The following is a 17,075-nucleotide window of genomic DNA, read 5'->3' as shown; positions in this document are numbered from 1 at the left end:
AATAATCCATCATTTCATCTCACAGAGGGATCGGGATGCTCTTCATGCAAGATCAAACATATTATTGCCATCTTGAGGAAATGGAAGATAGCCAGCTACCCTTTTTCCTACTGAAATGCTGTCATAGGGGCATGAAATAAGGTTCTTTCCAGATGGGAAAAAAACCCTGAACCCTAGGGATAAAAAGGCATTTTATGTGAGATGTATCATCTTCATTGTATAAAAAACTACCTTTTGACAGGATATAATTGAAGTAATAAAGATCCAAATAACAAGTATCTTTTGGATTTGAGATGTTCATAGTTACATGCCATTACATTTTGGTGTATCAGAGGCACTATTAAAACACCATCAGCAACTGGGTTACCAGAATAATTTTGGCAATATGAACTCCCGTTTTCTGTCTTACCAGCTGGAAAACACCAGGATATCTGACTTCCAGATAGACAGGGCTGGGCAGGTGCCTTACTAAAGCTTGAGAACCTTCCCCTAGATGTCTCTTTGCCCCTGTTAAATTTCAGTAATTGGGCAGTGGTGTAGTTCAGGGTTCTGCCCCAAGCACTGCAGTTGTGACTGGGGACAGCAGTAGGTCTGTACCGCCTGAGTCCAGGTAGCCTGAACTGGAAAACAGCCACAGCCAGAGCTGAGCTTATCCTCTGCACAGGGCTGCAGTTGGGTCACTGCCCATGTGAGGTTCTTTCCACTTTTGTCTCTTCCTCTGCTGCCTGCCCTTGGCTGTGCCCCAGATGGGTCTGAGCAGGGAGCGAGCACCTGTGCTGCCGCTGGCACTCACCTCCAGCAGACACAGCAGCTGTGGATTAACTGAGGCTGGACAAAGCCCTTCCTGGCTGTGAAGCAGCTCTGCTGAGCCTGGCACTGAGGAGCATTAACTGTTTCTCCTCTGGTAGAGGCTGAGCTGTTCTCAGGGTTTGGCTCATTCATTTCTGTAGTATTGCTGAGTAAGATTGGAGCTGAGGAGCTGAGATGCTCTGTCATGCTGGTAGCAGTTTAATCTATGCTAACCTGATTGCCTGAAGATTTTACTTAGTAAAGATCACTCTAGAAAGCAGACAATACATATTTTTCAGTATTTAATTAATTAATGAGTAGATTTTTCATAGTCTGCTGTCTGTATTTTAATAGTAAGCATAGCTTAACTGTCTTTCTTGCCCAAATAGTGATTTCTAGTTTAAGCAAAAACAATGGAAGGGCCAAACTAGCCCTTTATTCAAAATGGATTTTGCATCCTGACATTAAAACGTGTACACGTCTGTGAAGTCCATTCTGGTATGGAATATCATTGCTTGCCCTGTACCTGCAGGAAGGGTTGTGAATGTTATTTAATTTTCAGAACATCTTTTTGACATGATTAGCTATGATCATCTACTTTCTTTTACACTTGGTAGAAGTTAACTTGGTTTTACAACATGAGCAAAACCTTCCAGTTTGGGACCTGGAGGTGATGACAGAGCAGCTGTATTGGGTACCTAAAATGTTTTTCTTATGTTTCTAATATTGTAGAATTAAAACTCCAGTGGATTGAACTGCCTGATTATGGCAAAAGTTTTTTTAGCTGTTGGTTGACACTAATAGCTGTGTTTGAATTGTGAGTTGAGGTATTTGTCTATTTAAAGGTGAAATCATACAAGCAGAAAAGATTATTCTAAATGTTTCAGTATGGGATCATATAAAACCACTTCCACAGAGGTGTAACACTAAAAGGAAAAAAAAAAAAAAACACCCCAACTGCAAGAGCTCTGTGCATTGCCTGTGCAAACAAACTTTTTTCCAAAACTTTCTTTAAAAGTCCACTAGAAGTCCGGAATCTTGTGACAGGGAGCAGGGCTGCCAAGGGCCAGAGCAGCTTGTTTTGCAACTGGGCCCTGGGGAAATTGCTACATCTGGGGGCTGGGTTGAAGCTGTAAAGCACGTGCTTTTGAGGTCTGGGGGGGGCTTTCCTAAACAAATATATTTCCTAAACAAATGTTAATAGATTCTCTGCCATGCGCAGGGGAAACCTGCTGATGTTATCGCAGTAAACCTTTATTGTGTTAAACTGGAACTGCTGAACACTGTGAAACCACTTAGAGGGGCACATGCTGAGTGCCATAAAGCCCGTGTGTGAAAGGTATGTGGGGCACTGGGACAGGAGGGTGAGGAACTGCTGAGTGCTCCGAGGGTGGCTCTGCCCAGGAAAGAGCTGGATCGGTACGGCTCTGACAGCCTGCCCTGCAGGCCAGGCACAAGTGCAAATCCGTGGGAAAACGTGACATTTTGTGACACTTCAGGCCTCTCCCAAAACTATCTCTCTCCATGCCTTGCATTAAATAGCAAATGACCCGGTTTTTGTGTGGCCTGCAGAGAAGGATGTGCCCCTGCCCGAACAGCCTGTGCTGGGCAGCGAGCGGAGCCTCCTGTGCATTGCCTGAGGTCAGGCTGGACTGGCAACCCACAGCTCCCAGCAGCTGCTCGCTGGGGCAAGAGGCTGTTTCTGGCCATAATCTCCTTATAGATGAATTCGTCATCTGTTTCCCACTGATGGTCAAACAAGCACTATTGACTGGCTGGCACGCTCCACTTTGTTATCAGCTATAACTGATAAGATTGGAAATCCGCTTCTGCTTGTCTACTTAAATTATCTTCCCTTCCTTTCTTCCTCTTTTATCGTCCTCCTTCCTCAATTCCTCACTTTTTTATGATGCCCATAACAGTCCAAAGTCTGCAAAATTTTGCTTTTTTGTTGTTCCTCTTCTTTCCCCCACAGAATGTGTTACCCAAGGGGCAGCAATAATGATTTGTGGTCAGGCATGAGACGGGTATTTCACGGTGTTTGATTTAGTGTCGAACCAACCCGAGGGAGCCACTGTGCTCCCACCCTGCCTGGCTGCCTGTGCAGCCCTGTGCTGGGAGCCAGCATGGCCAGTCCCTGAACCTCAAGGGCAGAGGACAAGGTGCTGCTCTTTGCTCCTGAACTATCGCTGCTTTACTGATTAAGCTCCTGCAGCAAGTTTTAGGGCTAAATACAATTTCTTTGGCATGATAAGCAGCAAATGAGCATGTATGAGCTGCAGACCCATAGCCTCCCAGCAATGCTTTGCTTTACTGCCCCTGCTCCTCCTGCTCCCAAGCTGATGAAGCCAATGGATTTTATTTTATTTTTTAACAGTGCTTCCCCCCACCCCTTTGTCCCTCTCTTCTGCAATGAGAAGTTTCTCCAGCATCAAGACTGGAGACACAAAGTAACGCCCTTTAATTACCTACTCATAATATACAAAAACAAAAGCTTTCTCACGTCATTCTTTCAATGTTTACTAAAATAGAGACCTTGCTCTGGCAGATCTCTCCTTTACTGGCCAAAACTCACACTGAAGGTTAACAGCTCCCGAAGTTAATGATTATCTTGCCTTGTTTGCTCAGTGTTTCAGAGTTAAAACATGTAAATATGCCTCCCCCGTGTAATTGCTGTGGTCAGCCAGCGATGAGCTCTGCAGCAAACATAAACACAGCTATTAGGAGAGACAAATGTTTCTCCCTGGCCTGGCCTCCCGGGGCTCCCAGAAGTGTCGGCTCCCCTAGAAAACAGCCAGGCTGTCCCGCTGGCACTGGGGATTACACAGAGCCTGCTATGAAAACCCCCTCTCAAAATAGCAATTTCTAATCTCCCCTGAGGCCATTAATCAGGTTTCTAATCCAGCAAAGCTGTCCGTACTGTACAGGCTGTGATCCCCAGGCCTTTATTAGAAACTCCTCTTGGTCACAGCATTTACTGGGTCAGGGGACTGTCACGTTTGCCTGGGCAGGAATAGCTGTCCATGTATTTTGTGAGACAGATCTGTGACAGTGGTTAATGCCAAGACCTGGCTGCACCCTACCTGTGAGTGCTGGACTTAACAAAGGCTCATCTGCTTAGAAATACATCCCAACATCAACTCAAATTTGGTAATTCCTAAACACTTAGAGTAATCTCTGCTTTTCTGGAGACAAACGTAATAACCTAGAATAACCTAGTCCTGTCTGACTGGTTTCAGATTAGAAGGGAATGTCTTGAAGATGTGTGACAGTCAAAACTTTCTGGGCAGCTTCACAAGAACAGAGGTTTTGCCCACGTATTGACTAAACCCCAGCTGGGGTAATCGCATCTGCCTCTTCTTCACCATTCCCCAGGTGATTCTATCTCGGAGGACCTGATGTGTTGCAGAGGTGAGGGGATGTGACCGATGTGTGCAGCCTCCACAGAAGAGACATTTGCAGCATTACCGGAGATCCCTCCAGCAAAAAGCACTGGACATAGGCAAACCCATCTCTCACAAAGTGCTGCAGCATCCGCGGGCAGGGGGTGTTACCGAGGCAATGGGCTGCTAAATCTCCTCCTGCCACGGAAGCTCCAGAGGCTCCTTGCGGCCCACGGTGATATTTAGACACTGAGGCGCTTGTTGGAGAGATCCAGCTCTCACAGGGGCTTGGCTGGAGGATGCTGTGGGATCGGTGGGGGCTGTCCTGATGCTCAGCAGTGTCTTGACTGCTCATGGAGGGAATGCTGCGGCTGAGCCCCACCTGAGGATTTGCCTTGGTGGTTCCTGGTCCGTAGGGCCGTGCCATGCAGCTCAGTGTCCCTGCCAAGCTGGAAGACGATGCCAAGGGGCAGGCAGGCAGTGGGGAGCTGAGGCTGGTGGGCAGTGCTTGCTGTGCCCCAGGGCTTGTTATCCAAAGGCTAATGCAAGTGAGCAGGGCAGATGTGGGGCTGGCATCATGATTCACCCCACACCGTGGGTCCTGCTGGCTGAAGTCCTGAGCAGTGTAGCCAAGAGAAGAGCCCCCACCTTGCTCAGCTGCCCATCCTGTGGTGAGCAGACCCACGGGGGTGTGGAGCCAGCACGTCCCGGTGCTGGATGCTGCCGGCACAGGGCAGTGACTCATTTGCCGCTTGGGACTCTGGGTGTGGATGTCTCGCTCACGTCTCATCTTGGCAGCAGCAGCTCCCCCTGCTCAAGGGGTTCAGTCCTGCCCAGCACGGCACAGGGGGGTGGCCAAGCACTCACGGTCCTGGTCCGCTGCTCTGCACCTGATCACATCAGGCCACAAACCTGCATTAAAGGTACCTGCCTCATCCCTTGGTTTCCTAGAAATCCAGCAGCTGGCCTGGCAAGCAGACACCCAGCACACAGGGCCGGTTAAATCAGCATAGCAGTGACCATCATGCAGAGGTTTGCATGACGAAGTGTTTGCAGCTATGCCAGAGGGTGGGGGGAGTGTTTTTAATCTTTGCTTTTCCCATTTGCACTACAGACAAAAGAATGGCGAGGTGGGACACAGCCTGCACACACAGGTGGGGTGTTGGAGCTGTGTCCAGCTGCTGGAGCCCAGGGCTTGCCTTGCCTGTGACCAGCAGTGCCTGGGCACAGCTCCCTGGCTGCCGGGCATTGTCCAGAGCAGCAGGCGATGGAGTTGGGAGCTCCTGCTGGAAACCTGCCCCAACCCAGGAACATGCACTGCTGAGCACTGCACTGGGCCTGTTCGATGCTCACACTCCTGGTGTTGAAAGGAAAAATTATTTCAGTGCAATGAACACAATGAGAGACGCAGCTGCAGCAATGGGACATGAGCAGCATGCCCAGCTGTCCTTCTCAGGGGGTGGGACTTTTTCCAGCCTTCCCTGGTCATGCAGCAGAGCTGCCCCTTGCCATTGCTTTCCTTTGCATATTTTGGCTTTTTGGTTTGTTCTTTTTTTCCTCCTCTTCTCTCTCTTTTCTTTTTCTCTTTTTTTCCTTTTTTTTTTTCTCCTTTCCTCTCTTCTCCTTGGCTCGTCCTTTCAGCTGTGCCACAATCAGACAAGCCTGACAGCCAGGAGCAGTTACTGCTTTGTGAGCTGCTCATGTCCAACAGTGCCATGGCCTGACTATGCTGGCTGGGACACAATTCCTTCCTGAGGGCAGGATTGGTGCTGGTGCCTAGGAGGGAGCTGAGCTGGTTCAAGAAAGAACATCCTATCCCTCTGCCCACACAAGGTCTCGTTCTGGCGCCTGTTTGTGAACATTAACACACAATGGTTTTGCCACTCCAAAATCCCAGGAGTTGTAACAAGAGCCAGAGCTTCACCCAACACTGCCAGTGTGAAGGGCTTCATGGAAACTTCTCTGGTTTCTGCATGTCAGCTCTGAAAACCAAGCTCATCTCCTCCCAGCTAGGCAGCAGCAGCAGGCCTGTGTGAGGATCTCCAGCCCTCACATCACGGGTCAGTGAGATCTGCCCTGAGTATCAGCAGCAACATCAGTAGAGTTGGTAATTACCACTCCTCCCCATTTTTTCCATGTTTAATGAAGCTGAGCTACACAAATCTCTGATCTCTTCAGACACTGGATAGAGATGTGAAGGTTGTTGCTGTTCTCCAAGGGAAGTCTCTCTGTGGTCAGCACTGGATGCTGGACTTACTGGATGGGCACAGACGGAGACCTGAGGACTGTCCCCCTGCTCCCCCTCCCTCAGCACTCTGCCACCACCTCCAACTGTGTCCCTTTGGTACGAGCTCTGAGTGGCTCTGGTTTGGCTCTGCTGTTGCTCCCTGTGGCCTTGTTGCTCTGTGAGCTGGATTTTAAGGGAAGGTGAAAGTGTGGCAGGGGTGCAGAGGTGGCAGAGCTGGGCCCTGGAATGAAGCTTGGCTGGCACCGATTCCTCAACACAGCAGCCACGCTCTGTGAGTGGTGTGTGTGCAAGCCCCCTCCCTTGGAAAAATGCTAAAACATCCCAACAGGCCAAGCTCTAGCAACGTGTAACTTGTTTTGTTATAAATTAACTACTCCAATAGACTCCAGGCACTGTGCTGGGCTGGATATTTAACCTACTCTAGTGACTTATTTTTTTTTAAGACGGGAACATTACAAACGTCATCTGAGGGAGATCACAATCTGCCAAGATGTTCACCTTGCCTCTGTGCAACTCCAGGAAAGGGGTCAGGAGCAGGGGGCTCCACTTCTAAACACTCCAGCCCCAGAGTTGTGGGTCACAGCCTGGTGTGGGTCTGGGGAGCACACCACTCCCAAGACATGTGTGATGGCAGAAGCCAAGACCCTTCATCTCAGTGCTGGGCAGAAATGCCAGGTGTTGACTGATTCATTCTCCCAAGCATCTGCCATCTCCTGGCAGGGCTGCTGGAGCCCCCTGCCCCCACCAAAGGCCCTCTGCCAGGCCCAGCGGTGCTCCGGGTGGTTTCCCTTCTGGAAAGGGTTCAGGTGCCGCCCAGAGCACGGGAGGGTTTTGCTGACCCCGCAGCCTGTAATCTTACTCCTGGACTTGAGACACCTCTTGGCCCCCTTCCCCGCTGCTCTGTCCCCAGGACAGGCTGTAATCATCTCTTGGCAGGACAGCCCTGACCTGAGCAGTCCGGCTCCCAGCAGATTTCCCCAGCCTTGCCAAGCGTTTGCAAAAATACCCAGTGATTTATTCTCGACAGCTCAGCTGAACAAAGAAAAAGACATGGTGCTCTTTACATCTATTCTTAATTTTGTTGTTTTTCCTTATAACAGAGGTTGCCAATAATAATACAGCAGAGACAGCTCCTGGCCCCAAACCTGACAGTTTTTTACCCTTTTTTTGTGTCAAGTGCCAACCTGGTTTGTTGCCAGCCCAGTGTCTGCTGACAGTGTCCGGCAGCGACGTGGGCGGGATTAGCGATAGTGCGGGCGAGCCGTGCTCCCTCAGCCCCTGCTTGCGATGGGAATGGCGGGTGACACCCAGCCCTTTGCTGCCACTTACAGTCACTGCGAGGCGACAGCTGACACCCCCCACCCCAAACAGCTGGTTATAGAAATACGGCCGGATGAAATGGAAAACCAACAGAGACAGACAAGGGCGGGAGCACCGACTACGCCCCTGCAAGACCGGACCTGGGAAAGGCCTCACTGTGATGGGCAGAGGAGAAACCAGGAACATTCACTTAGCCTTGGCAAGGTGGGGTGGGTGGTGTTACTGGTTTCCTTGTCTGCACTGGGAGTGGAGCTGGCAAGGGAACCGAGCTCTGCGTCCCACCCCACAGACCCGGCGGGGATAAGCATGCTCGTTGCCTGGGAGGGGGAAATACATCAGTGTCTTAAAATGTGACCCTCCAGGTTATTCACTATGTAAATATATGCTCTTAACTAATCAAAGCTGTAAAAGTCAGTTGACGTCTTCCTTGTGCCCCTGTCGGCCTCCTCCCAGAGCTCCACAAGGTCTGCAGCCACAAACACGGTAAAAAATGTGCTTATTCAGCTGAGACCCTGGGAGCACTGGGGACCGGGAGACAGCCCAGGACTGACAGATATGGAGCAGGATGAAGAAAGCAGGATTACTGCCTGGGGTGAGGCTGGCATTACCCAAATCAGGACAGGGAAGATCCAGCCATGCTCCCACCAGCTGGGATGCTGCAGGACCTGGACTTAACTCCATTCCCGGACAAAGAAAAGCTGCTTTCCCGTGACTATTGGAGACTGGGAATCCTGTTCACAGTCAGCCCCTTTCCCAAGCATCCCTGCCTCCCCCCTGCCCTTCCCAGGGTGGCCATGGGGCTTGACCCCCGTTTCCATGTTTCCTGGGGAGAGACAAGAGGGCAGACTCCAGCACTGGGATAGCCGAGCCCTCCACCCCCCGCAAGCCCTGGGCTCCCCCTCCCTGCTGCCTCCTGCCGCGGCCTGGCACACAAACCCAGCTGCAGACCGGGCTGTGCAACAGCTAAATACTGGGAATCTGGGCGGCTGCCAGGGACTTTGATCCCCAGCCACAAAACCTCCTCCACAAGCTGCCTTCCCTTGCGAAATAGCCTCCTGGGGGGGCTGAGCTGGCATGTGCTGCCCCTGAGACCTTTGCAGCCCCAAAAAGGGAGTTGATCTGGTCAGCAGCCTCACCCTGTAGTGGTGCAGTTCCACTGGCAGTGCCTGTGCCAGTGGTGGAGCCGGGCAGACGCGTGCGGCACCAAATGCATTTACCTTGGACTGCTCCCAAGCGCTGCTGCGCTTCTCCCTGGTACATCTGCACATTCCAGCCCCAGCGAGGCCAGCTGAAAACCTTCCCAGCTGGGAAACCCCAGGCAGGGGGTATGTGCCTACTTTGGCACTCAGCCTCTTCTCCCAGAGGTGCTCAGTGGGGCAGGACAGGCAGCACCATGAGGCACTGGGATCCCGATCCTGCACTGTACTGCAGGCTCGGTGGCTGCTACAGAGTTATCACAGGTGGATGATAGTGACTGCCTTAAAAACATTTGTCAAGTTTTTAAGAATTTTTTTTCCAATTTTTTTTCTTCCTGACTCATGGTGGGCCCTGGGCTGTGCTGGACATAAAACATCAGCCTGGCTGGGGGTGACAGAGCCACAGGTGCCCTCTGCTAAAGGGCTCACTGAGCCACTGAGGAACAATTTGGTTTTCCTCTTTTTTGCTGTCCTTCTTCCAATGCCAGCATCATCCAGCATGATGGTGGAGAGGGGCCTTTTACATTGTTTAAAGGCAAGCATGGGAAATTGAGGGATTTTTTTAGTGAATGACAGACTGCAGCTTGATCAAATCAAGGCAAAACAGAGTGCACTAATAGGGGTGTTTAAAATGATGGCAGAAGAACATCTGGGGCTTCTCACACCAGCAAGTCTCCTATGCAGCAAATAAACCCTATCCCATGGTCCAAAATGCTGCCATGGTCCAAAATCCCCTGAGCTGTTGCTGCAAACACCCCAGAGTGCCAGATGGACACTGGCTGTGCGGTCACAGCCAGCCCTGCTGTGGGCTGCTTTTATTTCACTGTTCTGTAGTTAAACCCAGATTTCCCCCATCCTTGTCTGTCACTTTTATGAGCATTTCTGCTCCTTTATTTCTAACCACAGCCTTATCTCTCACAACCATGGACACAATGTGTCAGTGAGACATCTCTGCTTTTCATCCAGGGACTGTGGCTCAATCTGCCACCACATCCTCACCATCCCCTGGGTCTGAGAAGGTTAGGATATCAGCCTTTAACACCACTCCAGTGTCACCCAGCTGTGGCTCCCCAAGCCCAGCAATAACTGGCAGTGTTTTCTGCTCTGCCAAATAACCTGAGTGACTCCCAGCACCCTCCTCCTGGTGTCCCTGCAGTTGGACTCCAGCACACACGCTCTTGGTCACACCTGGATTTGTGCCTTTGCAGCCCTGAGCTGACACCCTCCAGGTGAAGCGGTTCACCCTGGGTGTCCCTGTGCTGCAGGAGCCTCTGGCTGCTGCAGCTCCTGGAGGGGCTGAGTCCTGGCTGGGACTGAGGGCAACCCAGTGCACTGGTGCTGAGCAGTGCAAATCACTGCTGCCAGCCCCTGTGGGGCAGCCACGGCTCAGCAGCGTGGGAGAATTTCCTTTCTTTATGAGCCAGAGTGCTGTTCTTTTCTGCCCCCCACAAGGTTCCCATGGATTGGGGTGAAATCAGGGTTTGGCTCTGTGTCAGCCCTCGCACAGCGCCTGGGAGTGAGACAGGCCTGGTTCTGGTCCCAGTGGAGGGATGGAGGCAGCAGCAGCAGCACCAGTTCACCCTCCTGCCACACCAACCTGGGCCACAGCACCCAGCAGCTCCAGAGCTGGGCATAGACATGGCACCCAACACTTTCTCCAGAGAATGGAACTTTTTTTAACCTCTCAAAATTCAAATAGGAAAAAACCATCCTAACCTCAAACTGTTTTTTAAGGAAAACCAAAGATTAGAACTACTGTAAGCAGTGGAGGCAAAACACCAAAAATAGCATCCGAAGTTTCCTCCGCGCACTCTCCCTGCAGGCAGCCTGCACTATATTTGTCTTCACTTGCCATTTCTGCTGCAATCAATTTGCAATTGCTGCTGGCGAGGAACCCATCTATTAAAAGCTCGGCTGAGACCTCTGGTGAAGATGTCTCCACTAAAAAAATCTGGCCATTCATTAAAAAACCCAAACAAAACAGCGACCTTCTCTGCAGACCTTCCCGTTCCCAACAAAATCCACTAAAACCCTCCCTGGCTGTGCTGTCCGGGCTTGGGAGCAGCTGTGGAAGCCCAGTGCGGGTTTCCTTCCACACAGGGAGGGATTTGCTCTGCAGCTGCTCCCAGGCTTGGACGCACTTGGTGTTTGCTGCCTGTTGTGCCTTATCTCCACGATTTGCTGCAGGCCACCCTGGGGAGGTGGATTCCTCCTGGGTCAATTGCTTTTATCACAAAAACAAATGTTTTCTATCATCCTTTTCATCCCGGGATGAAAGTGCAGCAAGGAATCACACGCCTTCTCTCGCTGCCTTGGTGGGCCGTGCTGCCAGGCGCTCCTCTCCCCCCACAGAAATGTGGAAGGAGGGACAAGGAAGGCAAACAGGAGCCTGGAGTGATTCCTGCCTTTGCCTGAAAAAATAACCCCGTGGGGCTGCCTAAAATAATAATCCCACAGGACTTCCTAGGGACACACGGCTCTGCCTCCAGGTTCCTGTCCCAAAAGCATCGTGCCCAGTGCTGGCACCAAACTGGTTTCTCCCAGAGCCAGGAACTGGCTGGGGACCTGTCTCAGGACACTGATGGGACACCCGTGAACGGGACACTGGGGGAGGCAGGAGGGCTCTTTGAGGAGCCCCTGTAGCCAAACACAACAGTGGCTGCAGGGGGATACAATTGCTGCCTATAAATAGCACTGGGAAGCAAACATTAGGGAGGCAAAAAAGCTATTCAAGCTAAAGGACAATGTTGGCACTAAAGCAAATAGATATAATTAGCCATTAATAAATGAAGGCCAAAGATTAGGGAAAGTAATATCAGAAAAGTGAGAGGTGGGAACGCTTTCCAGGGGGAAGGGCAGAGGAGACCTTGACCAGTGTTAAAAACAGGCTGTGGCTATTTTTTAAAAGCCATTAAGTTATGAGCTGTCAAACCCAGCCTGCTGTGATTGCTGATGAGCCTATTTTTCTGTATGAAAGGGAAAATTTGGCTTCTTTGTGATGTCAGGAATGGTGGAGGGGCCTAGGAAACTGCCCTGATCCCCACTCTGCTTCCTCCTCCCTTGGTGAGATCGATAAATGTCCCTCCTGCAGTCCTTCCTCTGCCCCTCACAATCCAGTGATGTCCTACAGCCCTTCTCCAAACCTGCCTGGAGAGATGCTTTAACCTCTGAAAGCTCCACAGCAATGCTGGAGGGGGCAAGTGCTGACCCTGTGCCATGGGCTTGCCCCAGCTTGGGGATGTGGGGCTAAGGAGGGCTTTTCTCACCACAGTTGAGGCATTGTGCTGGCAGCAGCAGCTCCTGCCAGCCTGTCCTGCAGTGGCCAGCCAAGGGCTGCAGTGCTGACCAGGCAGGTGGATGCAGGGATGGAGCCTGTGGGACACCGGCCTTGTGCCCACACCAGCCCTTCACACTGGCCCCAGTGCCACAAGTCCTGTCCCTGCACTGCTCCCCTGGAAAAACCCAGACTGGACACGGCCAGGGTGTATTTATCTCACCTCCATGGGAACTCAAGCATCCCTGGCCATTGTGGCAGGGCCGTAGTTTGGATGATGAGGGGTTTCTCTGTGGTGCCCCAACAGAAACCTTTAGGAAGACTTAGCTCATCAGTGATAAGAGTGAAGGCCCCTGTTACCTGAGACAGCCACTGCCAGCTGCTGCCATGGCTTTGCTCTACTTTGCAACCAGCAGAAATGCAGGAGTCATTTTCTCTTGAAGCCCTCGCAGGGAATCGGGTGCCTTTTCTGGAATATACATTTTAGCCAAGGAGCCATTATTGGCTGAGTGTCAGTACGGGTACGGTAGTGACAGAGATGGCTCCTCCTCGGTTGCTATTTCCAGAGGATGAAGTCACCGGGCTGCAGCGCTGAGCTCCCTGGAGGCTGAGTCAGTGCCGGCCGTGCCGAGGCTCCGAGCGCGGCCCTCACCCCACAGCAGCCGCCATGGTCGGAGCCCCCGGGCCGAGGGCTTCGGGCATTGAAACAAGATGGCGGCAGGGCCGCGGCCCCTCACGGCCGCACCGCGGGGGGCCCTGCCCTCAGCGCTCCCGCCACCAGCAGCCCTGTCCCCAACAGCCCCTTCAGGGCTCTGGCCCCCTCACACAGTCCCAGCACAGGCTGGTACATCCTCCACGAGGCTGTGATAACAAATACACTTCCCAAAGAAAGAGAGGAAGTGAGAGCCCCCGGCCGCGCCGCCGCGCTGTAACCTGGCCGGGCCCGGCGCTGCCGCCTCTTCCTGTGCCGACCGAGGGCGTTTGTTTGCCTCCTCCAAAGCAAACAGTGTGGAAACTTGGGGGGTGTCTTGGCAAATCCCCTCCTCTTGCTTATTAAAGATGCTTCCTGTGCCAGATTCCCGACATCCTGTTCCTTCCAAACGTTGCTGGCCATGGGTGGCAGGGGGATCCCAGAAGTATTTGATACTTAGAAACCAGTGGTTTATCCACCAGCTGCTCCCAGCACCCGCAGGGCGGCCACGGCCATGGCTGTAACTCTACCACAACTGAGGGGACTCACAGACCGTGCTGGGCTCAGCTGTGTCTTGAAAGGGGCTGGAGGGAAAAGCAGGATTTCCTTGGAGACCTTCAAACACACTTTGACTTCTCACAGTTCGTGGCCCCACACGAGATGGGAACCACCATGATCAGCCATGTGATGCTGAAGCAGAGCAACTGGTAGTCTGAACTCCTGGGCTGCAGCCATTCAAACCAGCGGGGAACAAGCAAAATTAAACTGAACAATAATATTTTTGGCTTTTTTTCTTAGTAAATATGGTAACAGAGTTGCAGCTACTTGGCTTGAAAAACTGTTCAATCTGTGCTGTTTCCCACACAGACAATACTTCGCTCCTTGAGGGGCCAGGCTGAATTCATGCCAGAAAAAGCAGAGGTGAAGAGCTGAGTCCCCCATGAGCCCCCTCTTTGTGTATGGAAACAATCAGCCCCAGATGCCAGCCCCACCACACTCCACTGCCTTCTCAAGGGTGTTTTGCTCTCTGCTATGGTGCCAGATCCCAGAAACAATGAATTCACTGGTCACCCAGTGCCTTTCAGCAGAACAGCTCAGGTATGGAGCACTGCAAAGTACAAGAGGGCTGGTGTTATTCTAGTCAAGGCCAGACAAAAGCTTCTTCAGCCCCTGGTTAAAAGCCTACTTTTTCTCTCTAAGCACATTTACTGGAAAAGTGTCAAAGAATGTAAAAATGTGCTTACAAACTGCACAGTGGCTCCCAGGAGTGAGTTCCTTGTAGGAAGGCTGCACAATTCTTACTGATCCCTCTGGCCATAGCAGGAGCTGGCTGGGTATTCCCTTGACACACCATTTTTGCAGGAGAACCAAGTGATGAAAGGGGAAAAAAGGGTTTCAGTATAACCTCCTTCCTCTCCTTTCCTGGCTCAGGTAGTGGAAACCACAAGTCACCCTGAAAAGAGCCAGGTTTTGGGAAACTGAGGGATGCAGCCCACTGCCTTGCTCTCTGTGCCCCTGCCATCTTTCAGAGAAGAGCTTGTGTCACAATGGCCCTGTGGATTCCAATGACTGGAAGGGAAGTTGGAATTAAAAACAAATTGACTTGAACACACAAGTTAGGGGTGTGGGAGGGAACAGAGGTGGGGCTCTGCAGGACAAAACTCCACTGCAGGGCCTGCCTGTGGTGGAACAGTGACAGTGTTGGCCCTGCAGAGCTCTCATGAATCCCAGTCCAGCTGCTGACTCAACACTGGGCATTGGGTAAACCCTTGGGCCACTGCAGCACCCTGGGGACAGACCAGAGGCAGCGTCCCCCACCCTGGGAGCCACCGACAGCGGCTGGGAGCACCAGCAGGCCACAGGGCTGGATCCAGGTGCACAGGTGAACCCTGCTTGGAGCTGAACTGAAAGGGTCACGCTCAGCCTTTCCTAGAAGCCAGGAAATTGTTCTTTCTTTTGTGTCCGATGTTATGGTGGGAAATGGTGAGCAAAGGGGCAGTACAAAGGCAGTGCTTGGAAGGGTAGCAGTCCCTCTGCACTGTGCACAGCAGTGGTCCTTCAGGGACTGCAGTGAGCTCTGCCAAAAAGCTGGAACAGAATGGGAAAGCGGGCAGTTACTTCTACAGCCTGCTGCCCTTTGGATCAATCTGCAGCAAGGACTTGCTGAAGTGGGAGTCCTTACCACACCTCTGCTGTAATCAAAAGCTCCTTTCTTTCATAATAAGCTCCATTTTAATCTAGTACAAACCCAGCATTTTATCCTTATGGATTCATAAAACTGCCTATCCCAGCTCTAGCAACGCTGTGAACCTGACTACTCAAAAGTATGAGTTAGGTAAAGGGGATCAATAACAATTTATCATGAAAGAGCCACTGCAAGAGAAACAAGAGGTTCCAGTAAGACAGAAGAAACTCAGCTTTAGGAAAGTACCATCAAATCCCCCATTCCAGTAATCAAATGTGTTATTTCAAACTTAGATGTCTGCAAAACAAACTCCCCCTATTATTCTTTCAAATTAGTTGAACTTCCTATAATTTAACAAAGATGTAATCACATCCGCAGAGATCCCAGAATTCCTTATGAGCATCTTAAAAAGCAGGAATGAATCATTTCCTTGTACAACAATCAACTTTGCAATGCTGTGATCTTGGAAATAACTGTGGAACAGTCAAAGTCAACCACTCAAAAGAAAATAAAAGCATTTAATGCAAAATATTTCCAAAAGTTTTTACAGCAATTTCCTATAAATGGAGTATTTTCTTAAAGAATGAAATCACCGATACAAATGTATTGTTCCAAAGGGGATTACAAAACTTTCTCCTCAGCCACACAGGAGGTATGGAGGGCATTTCTCTTATCTGAAAACACCTAAGATGAACTGAAAGTGATATTCAGGATCTAGTCTGCTACATCTAAGTGGTGGTAACACAGAGATTCTTTTCAGATTAAAACTTCATAGGCTGATACATCTTTACCTCATAAGGCCTTTAGTAATATTCCTAATAATTTGTGGGTATGTAATGGAAATATCTGAGATGCCTGTCAGCTACATTATGTGGTTTTTCCTAATGATGGGAAGCCTGACATTGGCGCAGACTATGGGATGTGTTACCCTGCAAGGACCAGGCTTTAGGGATGGGTGTTAAAACAAACAAAAGAGTTGTTTCTATTCCTGCTCAGTTGCTCAAGGCTGTAGTTTCTGGCACCTGAGGGCAGGTGTGAACTGGTGCATCCTGGCACCCCTGGCTGTTCAGTGGCTCAGGGAAGGGCAGCCACTGTGAGGAGTAAGTGGTGCAGCTGCCCCAGGCTCCCCACGTAGATTTGCAGCTTCTCAGGCTGTTGGAGGCTTTAACGGGTACAGAGAGGGCTGGTTTGGAGTGAGCGAGGCCCCTCAGATGACAGCAGTCACTCCAGACAAAATTGGTCCTTGTTGAGAACCAGCAGGAGGCACCTGGAAGGTAAGGGCAGAGCCACAGAGCTCTCCAGCAGCACAGGAGCTTCCCAGCACATGAATTCATTCTCTCACTTGGCACACTTGGCTGGTCTGGGAACGATTACCTGTAAAAGAAGCTCTTTCACCGCCGTAGCTGCTCATTGCAGCAGTGCCCTGCAAGGCTGGGCTCTGCCTGGTCTGCTGCCAGCCACACAGAGAAAGGCTCCAGCTGATCCCTGGGGAGCTGGGCTGCCTGCTCCCTGCTTTGCAAAACAACAACAAAACAGCCTTCGAGGAAGATGCAGTGGGGGAATGTGCTCTCTAGAAAACAAAGCCACATTAACCAGCCCCAACAAAGCAGCAGTTTTCTCTGCCGGTGGAAGGGCAGGCTGGTGCCTTCCCTCCCCAGGACAGACTGTCTTTTGGGCTCTCTGGGGCCACGTGGGAGGCTCCTGTTTGCGCTGTGCTGCCCCAGTGCTGGGCTCCCCACGCTGCTACCAGGAGCTGAAGTCCCCGAAGCCTGTGCTCTTCTTCTCTTTCTTCACAGCTGTGCTGGTTGAGGGCCCGTCATCCTCAGCGCTGCGCTTCCTGTGGCCAGAATGAAAACAACTCTCAGGGAGTCTTTACTGCCAGTGGGGCCAGGGCAGCTTGGATGCTGTTCTCCCTGCTTTCTCCCAGCACCAGCTATGCTGGAGCCAGCCCACCCCTTATCAACTAGACAGGAGTGCAAGCTCCATGCC

General features: G+C 51.3%; 1 protein-coding gene across 1 annotated transcript in view; it reads right to left on the bottom strand.

Moving 5' to 3' along the window:
* Positions 1–15,584: 15,584 nt before the first annotated feature.
* The window catches only part of PPIL2 (peptidylprolyl isomerase like 2), a 68,140-nt gene continuing 66,649 nt past the window's right edge, over positions 15,585–17,075 (bottom strand). Inside the window, exon 20 of the mRNA XM_063415822.1 lies at positions 15,585–16,923. Coding sequence (XP_063271892.1) covers positions 16,830–16,923 — 94 coding nt within the window. The 3' untranslated portion in view covers positions 15,585–16,829. The remainder of the gene's footprint in view (positions 16,924–17,075) is intronic.

Source organism: Prinia subflava, chromosome 19 (genome assembly GCF_021018805.1).
Source record: "Prinia subflava isolate CZ2003 ecotype Zambia chromosome 19, Cam_Psub_1.2, whole genome shotgun sequence".
In the NCBI taxonomy this organism is placed as follows: Eukaryota; Metazoa; Chordata; class Aves; order Passeriformes; family Cisticolidae; genus Prinia; species Prinia subflava.
Note: the sequence above shows the minus strand (reverse complement) of the source record. Positions and strands in the feature narration are given on the sequence as shown.